The sequence below is a fragment of the Hypanus sabinus genome, chromosome 28 (genome assembly GCF_030144855.1).
Source record: "Hypanus sabinus isolate sHypSab1 chromosome 28, sHypSab1.hap1, whole genome shotgun sequence".
Classification (NCBI taxonomy): domain Eukaryota; kingdom Metazoa; phylum Chordata; class Chondrichthyes; order Myliobatiformes; family Dasyatidae; genus Hypanus; species Hypanus sabinus.
Genome location: NC_082733.1, coordinates 45,258,525 through 45,278,492, shown reverse-complemented (window position 1 = coordinate 45,278,492; position 19,968 = coordinate 45,258,525). Strand labels below are relative to the sequence as shown.

The 19,968-nt window shown below is 44.2% G+C and overlaps 1 protein-coding gene across 3 annotated transcripts in view; it reads right to left on the bottom strand.

The window, feature by feature from the left end:
* Window positions 1–19,968, bottom strand: part of LOC132382671 (signal peptide peptidase-like 2A) — a 38,687-nt gene that overhangs the window by 2,108 nt on the left and 16,611 nt on the right. The window contains exons 4-16 of one of the 3 annotated variants that reach the window (XM_059953113.1): window positions 19,094–19,183; window positions 18,338–18,477; window positions 16,692–16,846; window positions 16,014–16,110; window positions 14,939–15,040; window positions 14,223–14,304; window positions 10,991–11,065; window positions 9,399–9,458; window positions 9,230–9,286; window positions 6,665–6,764; window positions 4,740–4,817; window positions 3,533–3,693; window positions 25–58 (exon numbers count right to left, since the gene is read on the bottom strand). In XM_059953113.1, coding sequence (XP_059809096.1) covers window positions 25–58; window positions 3,533–3,693; window positions 4,740–4,817; window positions 6,665–6,764; window positions 9,230–9,286; window positions 9,399–9,458; window positions 10,991–11,065; window positions 14,223–14,304; window positions 14,939–15,040; window positions 16,014–16,110; window positions 16,692–16,846; window positions 18,338–18,477; window positions 19,094–19,183 — 1,231 coding nt within the window. The remainder of the gene's footprint in view (window positions 1–24; window positions 59–3,532; window positions 3,694–4,739; window positions 4,818–6,664; window positions 6,765–9,229; window positions 9,287–9,398; window positions 9,459–10,990; window positions 11,066–14,222; window positions 14,305–14,938; window positions 15,041–16,013; window positions 16,111–16,691; window positions 16,847–18,337; window positions 18,478–19,093; window positions 19,184–19,968) is intronic. The other 2 variants (XM_059953112.1, XM_059953114.1) reach the window with 2 other exon arrangements.

Below are 19,968 nucleotides of genomic sequence, written 5' to 3'. Positions count from 1 at the left end.
CCATCCATAAAGGCAGTGACTCACCTTGTAACAACGGAGTCCTGCTGCCATCCAAAACCTAGAAAGATTCATTGCATGAAGCCAGTGGTCTTCATAGTCCATCTATATCACAGTCCATACCTTTAGCTCTCTGCCACTAATTCAGTTCACTCTCACTAATGAGTACAGACTCTGTACTGAACAGAGCAAATTCAAAGTAATTAACACCAGCACAGGGCAATAACAACCCACTTTCCAAAAACAGCCAGTTCTGAATGTCCAAATCACTGCAGGTGAAGCCAAGGTTAATTTCCCATCTCACGTCACTGCAAACCAACTGGCCTGCTGATTTGTTAGCCATGAACTCTGCATGGGACTCCAGGTCCATCATAAAAGACCATAAAGTCACACAGAAAGCAATACTATTAGTGAGGTTGGGATTACCTTAAATAATTGCTGTCACCAATACAAGACTACTTATTAGATTCTTTACTGAACAGGATGACACTCCCCTAATGCTGGGATGAAAACTCATTCAGGCCTCTGAATAATCACTGAGTCAAGAACATCAACCTGGGGCAGATATCTCATCCCATTAAATTTTCAACCCACTGGTTTGATCAGGATCAGTAGTTTAGCCCGCATGTCAATCAAATTGTTGTCCATCTGTCTTGAAAACACTGGAACAGAGTCCACATGAGGGTATTTGGGAGATCTGGAGTGCAAATCCTTTAAGACTGAGGGTTTCTTTTTGCCCAAACTGGCACTCAACACACTGCATTGTCTGAAATATGACCTTTACTGATTGAATTCACCCTGAAATTTCAGGAGAAGCTAAAGCCAGCTAACACAGTATTACAGTGGAGTAAAGGGAGTTACAGAGACATGAGAGAGGAGCTGGGCAGGATTGACTGGAAGAGAACACTGGCAGGGATGACAGCAGAGCAGCAATGGCTGGAATTTCTGGAAGTAATTCAGAAGGCACTGGATATATACATCCCAAAGAGGAAGGAGGATTCTAAAGTACTGAAGAATTAAAGTAGTATTGCAGATCACATGGTCAGCTCAACATTGTGGGCTGAAGGGCCTATAATGTGCCATAGATTTTCCATGCTCTTAAGGCAAGATGACACAACTGTGGCTAACAAGAGATGTCAAAGCCAACATAAAAGACAAAAAGAGGGCATATAATAGGAAAAAAATAGTAGGATATCAGAGGATTGGGAAGCTTTTAAAAACCAACAGAAGGCAACTAAAAAAAATCATTAAAAAGGAAAAGATGGAATATGAAGGTAAGTTAGCCAATAATAAAAAAAGATACCAAAAGTTTCTTCAGATACATAAAGTAAAGGAGACCTGAGAATGGATATTGGACCGCTGGAAAATGATGCTGGAGAGGTAGCAATGGGAGACAAGGAAATGGTGATCGAACTGAATAAGTATTTTGCATTAGTCTTCACTGTGGAAGACACTAGCAGTATGGTGGAAGTTCCAGGTGTCAGGCAGGGATCATGAAGTGTGTGACATTATGGTTACTAGGAAGATGGTTCTTGGGAAACTGAAAGGTCTGAAGGTAGATAAGTTACCTCACCTGGTTCTGGAAGACTGAAAATTGCAAATGTCACTCCACTCTTCAAGAAGGGAGTGAAGCAAAAGAAAGGAATTTGTAGGCCAGTTAGTCTGACCTCAATGATTGGGAAGATGTTGGAATCAATTGTTAAGGATGAGGAGTACTTGGATGCACATGATAAAATAGCCTAGTATGCAGCATGGTTTACTCAAGGGAAAAATTTGCCTGACAAATCAGTTGGAATTTTTTGAAGAAATAACAAATCAGGATAGACAAAGGAGAATCAGTTGATGTTGTGTTTTTGGATTTTCAGAAGGCATTTGACAAGGTGCCACACACAAGACTGCTTAACGAACTATGAGCCCATGGTATTACAGGAAAGATTCTGGCATGGATAAAGTAGAGGCTGACTGGCAAGAGGCAAAGAGTGGGAATAAAGGGAATCTTTTCTGGTGTCTAGAGGTGTTCCACAGGGGTCTGTGTTGGACCAATTCTTTTTACGTTATATGTTAATGATTTGGATGATGGAACTGATGGCTTTGTTGCAAAGTTTGCAGACGATATGAAGATAAGTGGAGGGTCAAGTAGTTTTCAGAAAGTAGAGAGGCTACAAAAGGAATTAGACAGATTAGGAGAATGGGCAAAGCAGTGGCAGATGTGCCAGGAAATGCATGACCATGCACTTTGGTAGAAGAAATGTAAGTTGATCATTTTCTATATGGAGGGAAAATACAAAAAAATCTGAGGTGCAAAGGGACATGGGAGTTCTTGTGTACAATGTTAATCTGCAGGTAGAGTCTGATGCAGAAGGCAAATATGATTCATTTCAAGAGGACTAGAATACAAAAGCAAGGATGTAATGTTGAGGCTTTACAAAGCACTGGTGAGGCCTCACTTGAGTATCATGAGCAGCTTTGGACCCCTTGTCTTGGAAAGGATGTGCTGATATTGGAGTGGGTCCAGGAGGTACAGCAGAGTGACTAGAAATGAAAGGGTTAACATACAAGGATGACTCTGGCCCTAGAATTCAAAAGAATGAGGGATGATCTCATTGAAACCTATCGAATGGTGAAAGGCCTTGACAGAGCAGATGTGGAGAGGATGTTTCCTATGGTGGGAGAGTCTAAGACCGGAGGACACAGCCTCAAAATAGGAGGGGCATCTTATTAGAACAGAGACTAGGAGGAATTTCTTTAGCCAGAGAGTGGTGAACCTGTGAAATTTGCTGCCATAGGCAGCTATGGAGGCCAAGTCTTTATGTATATTTAAGGCAGAGGTTGATAGTTTCTTGATCGGTCAGGATACAAAGGGATACAGCGAGAAGGCAGGAAATTGGGTTTGAAAGGAAAATTGGGTCAGTCATGATGAAATGACAGAACAGACATGATGGGCCAAATGCCCTAATTCTACTCCTATATCTTATAGTAGATACATGTCTATGTCTACCGCTTTGGATATACTGCAATATACTTTATCGACACTAGCCTCCTCAACATCAAGGACATCTTCAAAAGTCATCTCCTCAAAAAGTCAACATCCATCACTAAGGACCCTCATCATCCAGGACATGCCCTCTTCTCGTTGTCATCATCAGGGAGGAGGTACAGGAGCCTATAGACACACACTCAATGCACCATCAGATTTCTGAATGGACAATGAACCCATGAACACTTCCTCAATATTTTCCCTCTCTTTTTGCACTACCTATTTTTAAATAAATACTTCTTATTGTAACTTAAGAGTTTTTTTTATGGTTACGTATTGCAACGTACTGCTGCTGCAAAACATCAAATTCCATGACATATTCTAGTGATAGTAAACCTGATTCAATCATGCCCATTGTGACCGGTCAGTACTTAACTTGCTTTGCCTCAAGGACTTTACATAATGTTAAGGCAATGAAATTGGCTGAGTCTGATGTCATTTTTAACCATTTAATTATAGACTATTTGCAAAGCCAAGAAGCTAATGAAAGGTGCTAACCTCATAACCACTTCCTGCCCAAAACATTTTCAGCTGCTTGCGTGCCATGGCCGTCAGAGTGCAGGTGATGAGGGTACAGGGTACGAGGTAGAGCAGGGCAGGCTGTGCCATCTTCATAACAATCAGGACCACAAAGGTTAAAACCATGCCCACAGCGTACGCTTAAAGGAAAACAATTATTATTACACATTTCTCACTGCTTCACACAACTATTAAATAGTTCAATAGTTCCATTTAATACCTGAGAAATCTATACAATATACATCCTGAAAATATTTTTCTTCTCAGACATCTACAAAAACAGAAGAGTGGCCCCCAATGAATGAGTGACAGTTAAAACGTTCGAACCCTAAAGCCCCCCTACCATACATAAACAGCAGCAAAGCAATGACCCCCCCCCACCCACCAAGCAATAGCAAGGCCCCCACTGAAGACCATGATCTGCAATACAAGGACTAACCGTTCCCCCACAAACTCTCTCTCCCTGATAAGGGGAAATGGGATGTCCCTTTCACAGCGAGGGAGAGAATGCAACTCGCCAAGTACACAACCTCTGACAGCTGATCCGCGGTTCCGTTCTCTCCCACAGGCAGCACTGGGTACGTTTTGCTCTCTACATGCATCAGGTCAGCAGCTTGTGACTAAGACACACCCAGTAAAGCCGCACTGGAGGAACACCTGGGGGGTCAGGCAGTTCCAGACCCGACACATCACTCGTTTCCCTTTCCAAACACCCGACCTGCTCTTCCCAGCAGGTGCCCATTTTTGCTTTTCATTTGGTCAATGGATTAGCTTGTGGGCAATATCATTATTAACACTGGCTTGCACCCAGAGGGGGCTGGTAGTTGCAACTGATGTCTGAAAGAATGGGAGGGGCTGCAGCCTCGCGTTTACAGTCCTTGGATGTACTGAGGAGCAAGGTGAGCGGCAGGGCTGCAGTTCGAGTGCCGAGAGGCGGATTGGAGCCAAGTTTCCTTGCCCCACATTGTAAATGGTCAGTGATTTGGTGAGAAGTTGTTTCAGTAGCTTCTCACTTCTTCTTGATCCATTCTCAAAGGTAGATCAGCCTGTGCCCAAAACTACACTAGACGGAAATTACATGTGTCATACAAGACTATAATAGACTTTTCCACGAGCAGGTAAATGTTCTAACAATTACTGGTTATAAACACATTTCATTGTTTACCGATTGATTAAAATTTCTTACCTAAAGTACACAGAATAAAATAGATGCCACCACTTCTTGTCTGCACATCAAATCTTCGGCAGTAAGCAACCAATAATCCTGTGAGATATTATACTTTATTTTTATTCATTCAGAGTTACAGCACAGTAACAGGCCCAACGAGCCCTACATCCGTGTGACCAATTAACCTACTCACCAGTACGCCGTTGAAATGTGGGAGGCAACGAGTAACCAGAATCCCACGTGGTCACAGGAAGGACGTACAAACTACTCAAAGTAGGCAATGGAACCGAGCTGTCACTGTAATCATAGTACGCTAAACCCTCCACCACCCATACCATCTTGTACAAGGAGCAAGCCACACCTGGTGGCTGTAACTCTGTGGTTTCTCTTTCCTGCTGGATTGTCAGCTCAAGATGAAGCATGTGAGATGTGGAGCTGTGACATCAATCACCTGAAACCCACATCCATTGCTGTACACTGAATCTCCAGCCTCGTCAGAGCTTCCTGCAGGATTTTGGGAATGGAATATACTCCCAATGCCAGTCACCCCCACATCCCCTCACAGAATGGGGTCTCACTGCATTTCCCCTTTCTACAAATTTGGGCTTTACCTGCAGCCCTTGGTGCCTAGACCCAGCCTGAACCTGCCTCGTTACACTTCATGAAATCAGCCTCAACTCATCCTTGAAGTATTTAGTTTGGTATCTGGAAAAAACTAAAGTATTGACATTTAAAGGATTGAAAGAAGCTACAGAAAGTTGTAAAATTAGTCAGCTCCATCTTGGGTACTAGCCTCCATACTATCCAAGACATCTTCAAGGAGCAGTGCCTCAGAAAGGCAACATCCATTACAAAGGGCTCCCATCACCCCAGACAGGCCCTCTTCTCATTGTTACCATCAGGAAGGAGGTACAGGAGCCTGAAGGCACACACTCAATGATTCAGGAACAGCTTCTTCCCCTCTGCCATCCAGTTTCTGAATGGACACTGAACTTATGAACAACTTCACTTTGTGGCATGCTTTTTTAAAATATTATTTCTGTTTTACATTATTTTAAATCTATTTAATATACATATACTTTCTACAATTGATTTACTGATTCCTTTTCTTTCCATATTATCATGTACTACATTGTACTGCTGCTGCTAAGTTAACAAATTTCAGGACACACGCCGGTGATGATAAATCTGATTCTGAAGCCATCATACCCCTCATATGATGGCCTTCATCAATCGTGGGTTGAGTTTAGGAGCTGAGAGGTAATGTTGCAGCTATATCAGACCCTGGTCAGACCCCACTTGGAGTACTGAGCTCAGTTCTGGTTGCCTCACTACAGGAAAGATGTGGAAGCCATAGAAAGGGTGTAGAGGAGATTTACAAGGATGTTGCCTGAATTGGGGAGCATGCCTTAACAGAATAGGTTGAGTGAACTCGGCCTTTTCTCCTTGGAGCGACGGAGGATGAGAGGTGACCTGATAGAGGTGTACAAGATGATGAGAGGCAATGATCATGTGGATAGTCAGAGGCTTTTTCCCAGGGATGAAATGGCTAACATGAGAGGGCACAGTTTTAAGGGGCTTGGAAGTAGGGACAGAGCAGATGTCAGGGATAAGTTGTTGTGTTTTTCTTTATAAATGCAGAGAGTGGTGAGTGTATGGAATGGGCTGCCAGTGACAGTGGTGGAGGCAGATTCAATAGGGTCTTTTAAGAGACTCCTAGACAGGTACATGGAGCTTAGAAAAATAGAGAGCTATGGATAACCCTAGGTAATTTCTAAAGTACGTACATGTTCGGCACAGCATTGTGGGCCAAAGGGCCCGTATTGTGCTGTGGGTTTTCTATGTTTCTGTGTATCTACAGGAGGCAATAAATGGGAACATAGATAAACTGTGGACAGTCAACAACTTTGCAAATATCATTGAAAATGTGTAGATTTACTCACCAGGTACAATAATATCACCAAAGCCCAACACGGAAAACGGCAATCCACACAAGGTTGCAACAGATGGCACCAGTCTTGGCACTCTGATAACTACAGGCAGCTGGAGAGAACAGCCACAGGCATCATTCAGTGGAGCTGCAGCTGGGGAAGGACCCCACTGTCATCGACATCCCACAGCCTCCACACTTGACCACATTACTCATTTAGCTGTCAAGCGTGTATAGTTCATACAGAACTGACTAACACAACATCAAAGCAGATTGGACTGGCCTGTCATTGGCCGGCAGTGCCACAGCATCGCCAACAATTTAAAGGCCATCTCTGAGATCTGATGAGGGCCGTGAACAAGCATCTGAATGTTTAACCTTTCTCTACAGAGAATAAATAGACAATAGGTGCAGAAGTAGACCATTCGGCCCTTTGAGCCTTCACTGCCATTCTGAGATCATGGCTGATCATCTACTATCAATACCCGGTTCCTGCCTTGTCCCCATATCCCTTGATTCCCCTATCCATAAGATACCTATCTAGCTCCTTCTTGAAAGCATCCAGAGAATTGGCCTCCACCGTCTTCCGAGGCAGTGCATTCCAGACCCCCACAACTCTCTGGGAGAAGAAGTTTTTCCTTAACTCTGTCCTAAATGACCTACCCCCTATTTTCAAACCAAGCCCTCTGGTACTGGACTCTCCCAGCATCTGGAACATATTTCCTGCCTCTATCTTGTCCAATCCCTTAATAATCTTATATGTTGCAATCAGATCCCCTCTCAATCTCTTTAATTCCAGCGTGTACAAGCCCAGTCTCTCTACCCTCTCTGCGCAAGACAATCCGGACATCCCAGGAATTAACCTTGTGCACTTCCTCTACAGCCAGGATGTCCTTCCTTAACCCTGGAGACCAAAACTGTACACAATACTCCAGGTATGGTCTCACTAGGACCCTGTACAAATGCAAAAGGATTTCCTTGCTCTTGTACTCAATTCCCTTTGTAATAAAGGCCAACTTTCCATTAGCCTTCTTCACTGCCTGCTGCACTTGCTCATAAAGATGGCATTGAGGGCTGGAAAGGGAACAGCTACAAACAATAAAAGTTTTGGAGCTATGAACAGAAAGGCTGATCTCAGCATGCAGCCAGTGTGCTGAATATGATGAACAGAACATCTACAGGCTGCCTCCTTGTTTATGCCTCCCCAGTCAGGACCACTCTGCTTCATGTTTCATTGGTAAAACCAGTAAACCAAACTCAGAGCATCTCCCGCTGCACTCTCACACTCAGCAACAACTAGCGAGACAGTTACGTGGTGGCACAGCATGCAACAGACCCTTCTGGCCTTTCAGCCACGCTGTCCAGCAGCCCTCGCCTCATCATGGGGCAACTTACCCACTAACTCATACATCTTCGGACTGTGGGAAGAAACCCACGTGCACTAACTTGAATTGGGATTGAACTCTGAATTCTGACTCCTCGAGCTAAACACTATGGTAGCACCTGATAGTCACATTCAAACTCCTGTGCAGATTAACGCTCAATATGACCGGTATCCACCCTCCCACCCAATACCCTTCCGAAACAGCATTAAGAACAGTGGTTCTCACAAACAAGAGGACAGAACACTGTGCAAACGAGAAAGACAGGCAATGCTTGGGACTCACTGAGAAGCCAAACGATGCAGGTACTGGAAGTTTAAATGCAGCCCAGACAGCACTGGCAACACTCACATCAGGAAGCACGCCACAAAGGGTCTAGGAACTGAAACGTTACCATTTCACCTTCTTCAGACACTGGCTGACCAGCTGAGTGTTTCACCAACCCAACCTACCAGTCGCCAGGCCGCCCCTCCCAACATAACACACAGAGCCACATCCTCAAACAGAGCTGCTCTCCACTTACATAAACAACCACTGATGAACACCCATTTCTTTAACATGGTAATATCACTCCCACCTCCCTTTCCATTCCCCATTCTGGTTCCCCCTCACCCCATCCCTTCTCCTCACCTTCCTCTGGATCCCCTCCCATGGCTCACTCTCCTCTCCTATCAAATTCCTTCTTCTTCAGGACTTTACTCTTTCCACCTATCACCTCCCAGCTTCTTGCTTCATTCCCCCTCTCCCAACCACCATCCCCCTCATCTGGCTTCACCCATCACCTACCAGCCCAGACACTCCCCCCAACCCACCCTCTTATTCTGGCTTCTGCCCCCTTCCTTTCCAGTACTGAAGAAGGGTCTCAGCCTGAAACATCAATTATTTTATTCCCCTCCAGAAATGCAGCCTGACCTGCTGAGTTCATCCAGCACTCTGTGTTGCTGAAGATTTCCAGCATCTGTGTTTACCATCAATTCAGTTTTGATGTTCTGGAACTGAAGCTTCACTAGGAACCAGCCATTGACTGATGCAAGTTCTCCAATCCATCTTCCTCACTTCCCACCCTCCAAAGTCAAAATCCAATAATGTCAAACTTCAACCAGTTACTGGTTTAACCCAAGAACAACTAACGGTAGTTTAGTCATTAGTGACCCTAAATGTAACGTTCAGAGTTGAACAGATAAATAGCTTCTTACGTTTTCATTGTGGGTCACTCGTGCAACAGCAAGTTCCATTAAGTTGCTTTCCGTGGTCTAGAATCAAACCCAATATTTAGTGCTTGAGGAGATCCAACAGCCCAGCATCTTGTCTGTTTGTGAGTAAAACAGCTTTAGTCCATCAGCAAAATGCTAGTTTTTACCTTACCTTTTCACTGGAACTTGCTCCAGATCCCGTAGCCACCTCCACCATGATGCTCTCGTGATTCTGAAATAAAGAGGGAGGTTTTCCAGAGATGGAAACCAAGGCTCACACCTCCTCACCATCACCAGGTAACAGAAGACCGTACGACACAGGAGCAGAATGAGGCCATTTGGCTCACTGAGTCTGCTCTGCCATTCATTCCATCATGGCTGATTTATTAACCCACTCAACCCCATTCTCCTGTCTTTTTGCTGCAACTTTTGACACCTTTACTAATCAAGAACCTGCCATAAGGCCATAAGACAACCTCAGCTTTAAATATTCCCAATGATTTGGCCTCTACAGCCATCCATGGGAATGAATTCTAGATTCACCACTCTCTGGGAGAAGAAATTCCTCTTCGCCGTTCTAAACAGACACCCTTCTTTTTTGAGACTGTGCTCTCTGGTCCGAGACTTCCCCATTAAAGGAAACATCCCATCACTCACCAATCTTCAATCCTCAAGTCTATCACCCATTTACTAGAACGAGGGGACATAGCCTCAAGATTCAGGGGAGCAGATTTAGGACAGAGATGAGGAGGAATTGCTTTTCCCAAAGAGTGATGAATCTGTGGAATTCTCAGCCCAATGAAGCATTGGAGGCTACCTCAGTAAATGTACTTAAGACAAAGGTTGGATAGATTTTTGCGTAGTAAGGGAATTAAGCATTATGGGGAAAAGGCAGGTAGATGGAGATGAGTCCACGGCCAGATCATCCACGATCTTATTGAATGGCAGAGCAGGCTTAACGGACCAGATGGTCCACTCCCATTCCTATTTCTTATGCTCTTATTTGAAGAAAGTGGCGACTACACGGGGACATTATTTTAACATGATTGGAAGAAAGTACAGGGGATTGTGAGGGGAGATTTTTCTTTTACAGAGAGTGGTGGGTGTGTGGAATGCCCTGCCAGGGGTAGTGGTAGAGGCAGATACATTAGGGACATTTAAGAGACTCAGATGGGCATATGGATGATAGAGAAATGGAGGACTGTGTGGAAGGTGTAGATCGTGGACTGTGCTGTAATGTTCTATGTTTAACAGGTACCTGCTTGGTGCTGATCCATCTGCCCACGGTAACTCTGCCTCCACAGGGCTGTAGGCAGCTGCGTACCAGAGAAAAATGAGCTACCGATAAAACCAGAATGCATAATGCCTGATCAATTTGCCATGCTCCCTCACATCAACAATCATCTCCAATTTAAGACTGGTCCCTCACTGAAGGAACTTTGCAGTCAATTGAATATCACTGTACAGGAACGAGTGGGAGATCACAGAATTCAATGGAACAAGTCCACATTTCTTTGAAATGGTGGGACTTTCAACACCAAGTTGTCAAGATCTTGGTAAAACTTCCAAATCTGTGAAACACACTAAAACACCAACATGTCTCGAAAACCATTTAAAGTATGATACACATACAGAACACAGAGTCAATGGAGTTAGTGATGTGCACTGACTGAGACGATTATTAAAATCAGACCCTTGACACCAGTGTAAACAGCAAACAGTGACTGAACCAAGAGAGACAGGCTTGGATCTGAGTGAACTCACCGGTGTGAAGTATGGAGTTATGAAGACGAAGAAGACATCATAGATGAGGAGGAGGACCAGCAGAATGACGCAGGACTGCAAAACAAGGAGGAGAAGGGTTGGCATTGATTCCCCTCTCACACAGACTAATCCCACCCCAGTAATTTCTCCCCATGTTCCCATCAACAACACAGCTTCACTGCTCCAGAGAGCAATACGAGGTCACCCTTACCCTCGGCCACAATGAGCTAACCGATAGCCAGGGAAGTGATGACTTCCCTCCCCTAGACTGATTGAGGTAACTTTCAAAAAAAAAAATTCTTCCTTTCTTCTTTTCTAATATTTATATATCTGTGCATTTGTATTGCTTTAGTGGCTAAGTTCCTTTGGGATCAATAAAGTTTCTATCTATCACACCCATGCAGCACAGACTCTGCCCCTCACCGAAGTACACAACCCTGGGTCGGAATGAATGAGGAAAACAGAGTACCCAGGGAATCACACAGTCATGGGAGAATGTACAAACTCCACACAGACAAGGCTGGGGGGAGCTGGGTCAGTAAGCAGCAAAAGATGTGTCCCAGATTAGTAGGTACACGCCAAAAAAGGTGTTATTAAACATCCCCACTAGAAACCTTTTGTTATCCCCTCAGTTGGGGTAAGCTGCTGGGAGAGAGTCCACTGTCTTCCCCATCTCCTCTAGCCTACAGCTCGATGGGCTATGTGCAAAGTTCCAGGAGAATAACTGACAGACCCTTTCTCCCCCAACTACAAACCCCTTCCCCATTCACCCAACTGCTGGGACACCCCTCACTCAGGGCTTTACCAGAGTCTACACTGCTTGTTTCAAATGCTTATTGGGCTAATGGTCCCCTCTTCCCCTTCAAACAACAGGCTTTCTGTTTCCACCTACAAAGCAGTGGTTTGAATAAAAGGTTACAGCACACTGTATTTGCATTTTACTTTTTTTTTAAAAAAAAGGCTTTTGTAGCTAAAAAGTCAATTTTTTTAAAAAAGAAAAATGACATAGGTCACAATACACTCAATCATGGGATTTTAGGTGGAAATGAAATTCAGATAAAAGTCAAAAACATGTTTTACCATGACAAAAAAAGCATGATGATCTTCACTCAAAGATAAATGCAGCACTAAACACAATTACATCACGTGAGAAAACTGAAGGACAGCGTCGTCATCCCTGTGGTTGAGGGGCCATAGAATGCCTTCGGGAAGAGGAGGCACTGTGCTGGATGACTGCTTAAAACGTTTTTTTCAGTGCATCTGCCTCATTAACAAAGGTTTTTGTCACAGCAATCTCTGATTTTATAAACTGACTTGATTTCTTGTCATTATGAATGCACACTGCTCTCATCCTTCAGCAAGTCCATCACACATCTTCACCATGTCATCCATGGGCACCTTTTCTACTGTGTTAACAATATCATCTTCACTGTTATCATCACAATCACCTCGATTCAGAACCATTTCAGCTACTTCACCATTAGTCATCAAATGAACAACGGGAGCCTCATTATTGATGTCCAGAACTTCTCTGACATTCACTTCCTCCAGGTTATTGGTGAACTCCGAATTTATCCCTTTTTCATATATAAGGAATTCCCATTTCTTCTCACTTGACATACATAATCCTTCAAACTCATCATCTTGCTCATCATCGTCACTGAACGTAGTCATAGTGCAGAGGGCATGTCAGGCAAGTGTGTCTTCAATTCCAGTGTTCGCAGCATCCTTCAGCCAAAACTCCTTTTGAAACCATTCCACACCCACACTTCTGTTCATTGCTGTAAGCATGCTATTCAAGAAACTGCCCTGATATTTCATCTTCATTGATCCAAGGATACTTGGTCACATGGCTGAATAAATGAAGTCACGTTTTGGGGAAAGGACATGACAAACGTCATTTTTGATGAGCTGAAAGCCCAGCTTCCCTACAATGTCTACAAGCCACTGCTACAAAATGTTTGTGAATTCAATCAGAAAAGCTGTCCGTGTTTATTTAGTTAGCTTAATAATGAACTGGTAAAGTACCCACTCCTTTAAAAACAGTGAGATCACATGCTTTCGCCTACCACAGCAAATTCATACTTACGAGTGCCTGCTGAGTTAGAACATCCCAGCACAATTACTCTGTCCTTGGCATCTTTAATTCCTGGAGGACTTCCTCATCAGCTGTAGCCAGTGTCTTTCTGGGGCAATAATGCTTGAACGACATCTCATCGGCATTGTAGACTTGCTTTGCTGTTAGATTTTCATCAGTGACAATGTTGGCAAACTCAATGAATTTCTCTGCATGATCAGCAGATGCTTCATCACAAGTTTTTAAAAAATTAATGTGCCTTTTCTTTAATTGCTGCAACCAGCCTGTTGAATGTTCACAATTATCTTTAATTTTCAATTTAATGTGATAGACCTTTGCTTGCTTCATGATCAGTATACCATGTGTTCATGCAGACGCTGACAACGGTGTTTTTCTATTTTACACTAAATTCTGTTTATTACTTTCAGCAGAGAACTTCAACAGTCTGTCCTTCTGTTTCTTCAGGTCAGAGATGATGTTCACTCCAACTCCATGCTCCTTTGTCAGATGCCTTGCACTCACACCACCGTCAAGTTTTTCCAACAGATTGACAATAATTAAATAAATGTAAATGCTTCCTCTTTCCTTTCACTATTACCCATAGGGGTGACTGCAGGCTTTTTGACACTTTCAACAATACCTTCACAACACAGAGTGGAGTATAAGCACAAAACACATGGTAATCACTGTGAGTAACCCACAAGGGTCTGGTTATGACAACAGCTGAAAACAAACTGTCACTTCTCAGTACGGTCTATGGTGCACAGAGATTTGTGTAACAGGGCCACACTCAGGGTGTGTGAGGTCACTTCTCAGAACGGTGTGTAGTACGAAGACCTGTGCGTTGCCAGGGAATTTTCCCAGCACCTTGTGCAATTTCCCATTTGTGACTTCACATCAGTGCTTGGACTTCGGTGGTTTTAGGATTTTGGAATTTCAGACAAGGGGTATTCAACCTGTATTTCTAGTGTTCAGTACAGGTAGTGACTTCCTGTAATCCTTCTTAGTTTTCAGAACTTCCAAAACAAATTAAAACCTACTTTAATTTTCACATGATGAACAGGTCAGTTATACGAACACTGGTCTAGAGCAGAAAGTTATTCGATTGTTTCAGTACACACTAGATGCTCCTGAGACAGACAGGCACGCAGTTACCTTAAAGTGAGGCATCTTCAGGGTCTTCATGAAGTTAAGGCAAAAAGCAACTCCTAGACAGTCATGCAGAGCCCATACCCATCTGAAATACAAGTTGGGAACTTAGTGCCAGCAGTTAAACAGCACAATTAAAACAATTAAGGATGTCATTCTCACAGACAACTCTCCTAGTCTGCCAGAGTCTCATTTACACACACCACAGGATTAAATTTGAGAGCTTTGGCAAACACAAAGCTTTTCCATCCCTTGCAAATGTAAGCAGGCATTAAGGACTCTCACCATCCAGGACATTGCAACCGTCAGGGAGGAGGTACAGGAGCCAAAGACACACACTTAAGATAGTTAAAGCTGTTTTAGGAATAGCTTCTTCCTCTCCACCATCAAATTTCTGAAGAGTCCATAAACACTTTTTTTTAACTATTTTTTTTATAGATTTCTGTTGTAACTTAGTAATTTTACATATTAGGTTGTACTGCTGGCTGCAAAACAAACTTCACGACATTCTGTATGTCAGCAATAATAAACCCGATCGTGAGGAGAGAAGCGTCGGTCAGATTTACCTTCCAAGAGTGCTGTGACCGACAGCGGTTTTATGCCTGCAAGATCTCCTGGGACCATTTGCCTTCCTCCTACAAGGCAACCACCCCACATCCCAGACAACACAGTGTTCGCCATAAGCACACCAGCTAATGACAGCCTGCAGTCTCGAGGCTCACCTGTCCTTGTTCCGAAACACAACCCACACTGCAGAAACCGCCAGACATAACATCCCGAGCAACAGCAAGCGTACTTCGATTCTTCTGTTAATGCAGGAGAAGCTGAAACAAAGTGGAAATCATCACGTCCATAGACAGTGAGGAAGAGTCGATCATCCCAGAACGTGTACGCAAGTCCTAGCTACACCAGCTCAAAGCTAACATTCATCATTTTAAAAAAAGTCTAACTATTTGTTTCTGATCCTGTGTGTATGATCAATCTTTTGGAGATTTTAAGAGGTTACTAAGAAGATAAATGAAAGTGGATATCGTCTATTCAGATTTTAGCAAGACCTCTGACAAGGTGGAGTGACCCACAGCTCAGCATTGGGACCTCTGTAAATAATTAGTTTGTGAAGGTACAGGGCACAACTAGTGAGTTTGCGATGATACTACAGTGAACTACAAAGGCATTTGGAGAGATGGGCAGAGGAAAGGCAAATGGAGAAGTGTGAGGACAGTCAAACCAGGGTAGGATGTATAGAGAGAGTGGCAGGGTGCAATGAGTGTTGTGGAAGAGAGAAACCTGGAATACTGTTCACTGGAAGCGACCGTGCAGGTAGACGGTGGTGAAGAAGGTGCTTACTGTGCTCTCAGGGCATTGATTTTAGGAGTTGGGACATTACGTTGCTCTATACAGGCCGCACTCAGCAGTGTTGTGTGGTTTCGGTCGAGCTGGGGAGGGGGAGGAAGGGATTTATGGACTGGCTGGACTAAAGAGCCTGAGCTACAGGGAGAGATCGGCCACACAGGATCCTTATTCCTCGGAGCGTAGGAGAATGAGGGGAATTTCATCATGAGGGTGGACAGTCAGTCTTTTCCCAATGGCTACAGAATCCAAAGCTAAAGGGTACCGCTACAAAGGAAAGACTGAAAAGAGACCAGAAGGACAACTTCCTTAGAGGCTATTGTGTGTTTGAGGTGGGTACAACTGCATTGTTGAAGAGGCATTTGAATAGGTACATGGGAGGGAGGGGGCCATGGTGGGCCGAATGGCTTGCTTCTGTGCTGTATTACTGTGACAACAAACACTTACTTGCATTTGCAGCATGGGACCCTCCGCAGGAGTTCGGCCAGGCAGTTATACAGACTGACAGCTGCAGCCACACTGAAGATTGCAATAACCACGTACACTGCAGAGGAAGAAGGTGAAGTTAGTACCCCACCCTGGAAGCTGCTGGTGACGTGCGCATTTAAGGCAGTTTCTGCAGGCTCATCTGCTCAAATCTGCACTCACTGGTCGTGAGGGCACCACAGTAGCATGGTGACCAGCGTGACGCTGTTACAGAGTTCAATCCCAGCATCTTTTGTACACCCACCCCGTGAACACGCGGGTTTTCCGGGTTCCTCCCCCAGCCCAAAGCCCCAGAAGTTGGGAGGTGAATTGGTCGTTGTGATTTGTCCTGTGATTAGGCTAGGGCTAAATCAAAGGTTGCTGTGAGGTGCAAGAGCCTGTTCCACACTGTATCTGCACCCTATCCAACAGTGAATTAGTCCCCTCCCTAAAGTACAACATCCCTGTAAATGACAGGCTTCGTGCAACTTGCAATCTGAGGTGGAAGCTCAAGAAGTTGCAGGTGAACTGAACGTGCTGTGACACTGGAGTTAGTCACTCTGAACTCTGCCGGACTGCCTCTTGGCCCTGACAAGAGCCATTCAACCCTATGCCGGCTTTCATCTGACAAGGGGAAAGTTAAAAATGCAATGTTCTCACCTAGCCACCTGTAGAAGAAGTACAAAAGGACAATCATCACGAAACAGACGGCAACGAAAAACAGTACTGTAACGGGAGTTAAGATGGCGGATGACTCGTCACTCTTGCTCCTCCCCTGAGGCTTTGCTCCGGACGCCGACAGTGATGAACTTTCACTTTTCCCCAAAAGAAATAAAATGGTACTTAGGAGATCACTTTAAAATCTGCAGTTTCCCCTCTCATTATTTAGTAAAGCTAATATCATCTAAATAACATGGACAACAACTTCTGCTAACTCGCGCACGCACACACACAAACCTGTGTGTGTATAAACTGCTGAAGGAATTCAGGCCACAGGCTGGCAAGCCCATCACAAAGTTCAAATGAAGTTGTGGGTAAGGAATCTACAACAGACCAGAGGAGCCTGCACAGTGGGGATAAGAGACTTCACTGTCCAGCTCAGCAATTTGATTTTACAACAGCAACTACAAGATCAAGGTTTAATTCCCACCACTGACTCTAAGGAGTCCATATGCTCGCCTGTGACACATGGGTTTCCTCCCACAGTCCAGAGATGTACAGGTCCGGGTCAGTGAGTTGTGAGCATGCCTCATTGGTCTTGGAAACACGGTGATACTTGCAGGCTGCCCTTGCTGATTTGATTTGATGTAAATGACAATTCCACAGCATGTTTTGATATACATGTAGCAAATAAAGCAAATTTTTAAATCTCGCTAATCTGTAAATTGTTCTAGTGACCAAAAGGCAGAAGTGAAGAGTTAGCACAGTTCAATAGCAAACCCTTTTTGCACTAAACTCTAGTTCTATTATCTCTTGCTTCAGTTTCTGCTCGCTGCAGCGCCGTGGCTGCAGGTTTCGCACTGCTCCTGTACCTCACCGCACTCGTAAAGAACCCAACAGCTCCTTAGTCAGACTCTCAGAACAGTCTGAATATACACACGGTGGCCACTTTATTAGGTACAGGAGGCCTAAAGAAATGGCCACTGAGCGTATATTCATGATCTTCTGCTGCTGTAGCCCAGCCACTTCAAGCTTCAATTCAGAGATGCTTTTCTGCACACCACTGTTATAATGTGTGATTATTTGAGTTACTGTTGCCTTCCTATCAGCTTGAACCAGTCTGGCCGATCTCCTCTGACCTCTCTCATTAACAAGGCATTTTAACCCACAGAACCAGTCTGGCCATTCTCTTCTGATCTCTCATTAACGAGGCATTTTCACCCACAGAACCAGTCTGGCCGTTCTCCTCTGACCGCTTTCATTAACAAGGCATTTTTACCCACAGAACTGTCGCTCACTGGATGTTTTGTTTTTCACACCATTCTCTGTAAACTCTAGAGATTGTAGTGCGTGAAAATCCAGGAATCAGCAGTTTCTGAGATACTCAAACCACCCCGTCTAGCACCAACGATCATTCCATGGTCAAAATCACTTAGATCACATTCCTTCCCCATTCTGATGTTTGGTCTGAACAGTAGCTGAACCTCCTGACCATGTCTGCATGCTTTTATGCATCGAGTTGCTGCCACGTGATTGGCTGATGAGATACGAGGTGAACAGGTGTATCTAATAAAGTGGCCAGTGAGTGTAAATGAACAAAACAAGGGCCGAGCTTCGGAAACTAATGCCAGCCAACAGACTTTTACCTTTCATGCTCTTCTCTTCCACTCCAGTAACCTCCAAGTGCAACTGTTCCAACAGCAATGGTGAAGATGATCAGGATGCTGTAGTCCACTGAAGGCACGGGAGGGGAATAGAGTGTGGCTGAAATCTGATTCCCTAGCACCTAGAACCAAACATCACACAAGTCAGTGCGATCCCCCACACGTTACCACAAGGCACAAAAGTAGTCAGGCCATTCAGCCCAGTAAGTCTGACTACTATGCCATCATTGACTGATTTATTACCCCTAAACCTTACTCTGTCTTTTCCCAGTGGCCTTCCAACGCCCTGACTAATCAAGAATCTATTGTTTGCTGCTTTCAATATACCCAATGACTTGGCCTCCACAGTGTCTTGTGACAATGAATTCTGATGTTACTGACCCAAAGCATCAAATCCACCCACCTTCTCTCCGTCAGATACAATATCACAGGCATATGTCGAGAAATTTGTTATTCAATTTTGTCAGATTTAGCATTTTCTGAATAACCTGAACTCGCTGAGTCCAATGCTGAGCAACCAGCGATCGGAAAGGTTTATTTGTCTAGGTGCACATTACAGACTAGTGCTGGGGGAAGAGGTTATCGGGGTGAAGGGTGTAACTCAGAGGGGGTCTCAGGATCAGCCCTTCATCAGTATCAATGAGCTGCAGAGGACAGAGGGCGAGGCACCCCACCCAGCCTGCTGACGATGAGAATAGGTGGGAGGGCACGTTTCTGTGCAAAAAACAACCAAAATACCTTTTTCATGGACAGTACATCATCGTAGCTGATTAAAGCCACTGGGATTTTCAGCTCCTCGTAGTCGGACTGATTGCCTGAAGGAGGAATCTGAAAACCAAGCATCGATGAGCACAGTCCTTAGCAAAAATTCAAAGTTAATTTCCTATCAAAGTACATGCGTAAGCATAAACAGGCATTTACAGGGAAATAAATTATAGCAATTTATGAAAAGCTACACAAAGACTGACGGACATTAACCAATGAATGGGCAACTTCTGAAGAAACAAAATATTATTCAAATTCAACTTCTTGTTGTTGACACTTCTAAAGATGACATCCATTACTAAGGACTCCCAGCACCCAGGATATACCCTGTTCTCACTGTTACCATCAGGAAGGAGGTACAGGAACCTGAAGACACACAATATTCTAGGAACAGCCCCTTCCTTCCTCTCCACCATCAGATTTCTGAGTGTCCATGAACACTACCTCACTGTTCTGTTTATTAATCTTATAAATTATAGTAAGTAATTTATCTTTGGACTTTATTGCTGCTACAAGACAATATCATATACACCTGGCTGATGGAGAAGGCTTTCCATGTGGTCATCCAGAGACTGAATGGATACTGGAGAGCAGCTGTTGTGGGCAGAGAACAGGACAGATTACAGCGTGGCCGTGGAGAGAGGGAGCAATCTCTGCAGACCAGTGCTGGGACTCCACCTGATTGATCACACTGGTGATGCCCACATTACATCAATGTCAGGGTGGGTGGGGAGGGGGGGGGGCGTCACGTGATGACGTAGGATCGAGACACGGGAACCCAGCTCTCCTGTAAAAAAATCAGTAAATTAATGTTTAAGTGAAGAAAAGTTAGTCAATACTTTCTAAAA